The 3,737-nt window shown below is 49.9% G+C and overlaps 1 protein-coding gene across 1 annotated transcript; it reads right to left on the bottom strand.

The window, feature by feature from the left end:
- Positions 1 to 639: 639 nt before the first annotated feature.
- LOC121457397 (olfactory receptor 52D1-like) lies at positions 640 to 1,647 on the bottom strand. Its single transcript, XM_041666068.1, has one exon. The coding sequence runs from the start codon at positions 1,645 to 1,647 to the stop codon at positions 640 to 642; it is 1,008 nt and encodes a 335-aa protein (XP_041522002.1).
- Positions 1,648 to 3,737: the final 2,090 nt, after the last annotated feature.

Raw genomic sequence — 3,737 nt, 5'->3', positions numbered from 1 at the left:
TTTTCCCATATTTAGCAACAGTATCTAGCAAATAACATGGAGTGAAAAAATCAGGACACCCTCAGATTCTGATCCGAAATAGGAAACCTATAGGGGATGCAGTCCCAGTATTGTCCCCTCAGCAGCTCTGAAGAGCTCAAGGTATTGACCACACTGATCAAAGCCGAATTTTCAAAGCTCTTTGCCTTATAGTATCCATGCTATGCTATGCTACACTACACTATGAATACTATACTATATTATACAATACTATACTATACTATACAATACTATACTATTCCTCCAGCTGTTCCTGTCTTCATCCCTTCAGCAGACATGGAATTCTTGCTTAGCACCAGATGCCTTACAAAGAAACCACACTGAGCCACATTAGACCAATCTGAGTGTGTGAGAATGATGGAGAAAGACCATAGTCTTGCAGATGTTTCCTGGGCCCCCTTGTGGGTCACTGAAGGGCCCAAGCTCTTCTATACCTTAGTAACTTGTCACTGGAAGTCAAAACAGATGTGTAAGGAGAGGACTGTGCTGGTGAAGCTGGGTAGGGAGAGGTCAGTTTGCAGTACTCTGCCTGCCTACATGTTGGGAATAGGTCGTATGGTCATGGCCCCACCTGATTACAGATGATGTCAACACTTGTGTTCACACAGATACAGTGTGTGGCACAGCTGGCATGTCGGTGCCCACCTTTCTCGCCCTTTGAAGCAAATGTCTAAGTCTCTGAGTGATCTGCTTTGTGCGCACTCCATAGACCACAGGATTAAGTGCTGGAGGAACTACCACGTAGAGATTAGCCAATAAAATATGGATGTGGCCAGGAACTGTGTGGTGGCCAAAACGGTGAGCCAGGAAGGAAAAGAGAGCAGGTGTGTAGAAGAGAACAATGACACCAGCATGGGCCCCACATGTACCCAAGGTCTTGTAGCGGGCACCGGGGGATGGCAGGCGACAGACGGCACGGAGTATAAGGGCATAGGAAGCACCTATGAGCCCTAGGTCCAGGGCTGGAGAGAGCAGTGTGGTAGCCAGTCCATACCAGATGTTGGGACGTGTGTCGCCACATGCGAGACGAGCCACACCCATGTGCTCGCAGTATGTGTGAGGCAAGGCCCGATGCCCACAGTAAGGGAGTCTCTGCAGAAGGACCACAGGGGGTGCCATGACACAGGCGCCACGCGTCACAGCTGCTACAGCCACCATGCCCACCACACGCTGGCTCAGCAGAGCCCCATAGCGTAGAGGCTGGCAGATGGCCACATAGCGGTCCACTGCCATGGCCAGCAGCACTGAGGACTCAGCAATGAAGGCCACGTGAGCAACAAAGAGCTGAGCTAAACAGCCGGCAAAGGAGATTTCATCCGACAAGCCCCAGAGCACAGCTAGGGCTTTAGGCACCGTGGATGTTGCCAGAATCAAGTCAGCGGCTGCCAGAAGCCCAAGAAGCTGGTACATGGGAGCCTGGAGGGTTTTGTCCACTGCCACCAGCCCCAGGAGAAGTGTATTCCCTACCAAAGATGCCAGGTACAGCAGGCATACGGGCACAGCAATCCAGGCATGCAGGCCCTCCAGTCCTGGCACACCCAGCAGGATAAAGGGCCCGGGCCCAGAAACTGTCTGATTGAGGCTGAGGAGTGCAGAATCCAGCTCCATCTTCTGCTTCCACCTGGCTCTGTCCCTGCAGGGCATAAAGGAGGTCTGTGAGGGCGACCGTAGTGCTCTGGAGAGTTGGGTGAGGGAAGGGAAGGGATAAGCTGTTACAGCTGGCATTTCCTTTCTGATCACTATGCCATGGACTGCTGTGCTAACAATAGAGTTCCCAACAGTATTGGGGATTTGTTATCATTTTCATATGCTGAATCAAAGAATTTGGCATCTATGCAGTCAACAGACGCCCAGTCACACAGTGAAGGGTAGAGTTAGGATTTGAGTCAAGTCTCATCTGCTTAAACGCTGTGCGTTTTTGAGTGTACTTTACTCTCTGAATGGAATGCTCCTGCATCTGCCCAGAACTGAGAGGAAGGCATTCTTCTAGGTAGCATACTGTGTCTTCCTTCCACCCCAGGGAAATGCGTGTGAGAATGGTCAGGGTGAAGGAGACAGGGTGTGTCTCTTCCAATCCATTCCCTGATGAATGCTAGGGTGAAGCTCCTGCCTATGATGCTTTTCCCAGAAACTCATCCAGATGTTACGCCCATCCCACTCTGTACAGGGTGCTTTCCCACTACCAGGACATTTGCCCCTCTAGTTCCCTTCCACAACAGCTCTAAGGACCTGATTTTGTGCAATGTAATTCTTTCTCTGATCAGTATTGACATCAGAGATTCCCCAAATCCCACTTTACGGTTCCTGTCTCCTCTCTCCTTTGTCCATGGGAAGAAACTATGCACTCTCTGGGCTCCGTTCTGGGAAATCTGGTGCCATTAAGAATATAGACCACTGGCTTTGTGGGAGCCTAGGCAGTTTGGACACTTACCTTACTAGACCTGGATGGAGGTGGGCGGTCCTTGGACTACCCACAGGTCAGGGAACCCTGATTGCTCTTCGAGCTGATGAGGGAGGGGGACTTGATAGGGGGAGGGGGAGGGAAATGGGAGGCGGTGGCGGGGAGGAGGCAGAAATCCTTAATAAATAAATAAATTTAAAAAAAAAGAATATAGACCATTAGGTCTGGGGAAGCAGCAAGAGGGATTGGGGCAGGGTGCCTTCATAACAGTGGAGTGAGTGGTCAAATTAAGATGGTGGTACTGAGCTGGGCAGTGGTGTCAGACGCCTTTAATCCCAGCACTCGGGAGGGAGAGGCTGGTGGATCTCTGTGAGTTCAAGGCCAGCATGGGAAACAGGGCAAATTTCTGAATAGGATTCAAAGCTAAAGAGAAACCCTGTTTAGAAAAACAAAACAAAACAGAAAATGTTGGTAGAGGGAGAGAACTGGGTGGGGTCTGTGACCCTGGCTGGCCTTGAACTGACTGAGATCCAGTGCTGCCTCCAGACAGAAGAGCTAAACTTGTAATCTTAGCACTCTGGAGGTTGAGGCAGGAAGACTATGAGTTCTAAATCACCATAGGAATCCTCTGACACCAACAGCAATACACCACACCACACCCCGGATGAAAGAATTGCAGAATAGGATTCTTTGTTCTCTACCTGAAGACCACAGTCTTGTCACTCAGTTTCTTGAAAGGTACAGTCTGGCAGTCTAAGCTGGTCTGATAGACTGTTAATCTGCGGACTGTGAAACCTGGGCTAAGTGACCAGATAACACCTTAGCAGAGTTGTGAATTCAGCAGAGCTATTTCCGGGGCCTTTACTCATCGGGACAGCCTCCCACAGAACATAGATTAAACCCACACTAGACCTTCCCACATGGGAGTCGCTGAGTAGCAATCAGAACTTCCTTCTGGAAGGCGATTTGTTTGCTAAGTGAAAGGGTCTAGCATCACCATTTACCATGGGGCCCCATAGCGTCCTCTGGATACAGAGAACACCTTGGCTGGGCTCCCTCATACAAAACAGAATGCTAAAGACATAAGCTATCACTTCCTCAGTAGTTGGGAACACCTGCCCCAAACCACAGGATAAGAGCAACCTGTAACCAGGTGGGGCCCCTCAAGAAAGTCCTGTGCTCAGGGTGAGAGCTTTATCAGATCACATCCTGTTGGCACCTTTCCAAGGACAACTGCTTTAGACTCTTCAAAACCATAGCACGTAGGTCTCCTTCCATTTCCCTCTATGCACCAAGT

The sequence above is a fragment of the Microtus oregoni genome, unplaced genomic scaffold (genome assembly GCF_018167655.1).
Source record: "Microtus oregoni isolate MIOR12 unplaced genomic scaffold, Mior012 000016F_ref0000370, whole genome shotgun sequence".
NCBI classification, from domain to species: Eukaryota; Metazoa; Chordata; class Mammalia; order Rodentia; family Cricetidae; genus Microtus; species Microtus oregoni.
The sequence above is the reverse complement of the archived record's forward strand: the minus strand, read 5'-3'. Positions and strand labels throughout refer to the sequence as shown.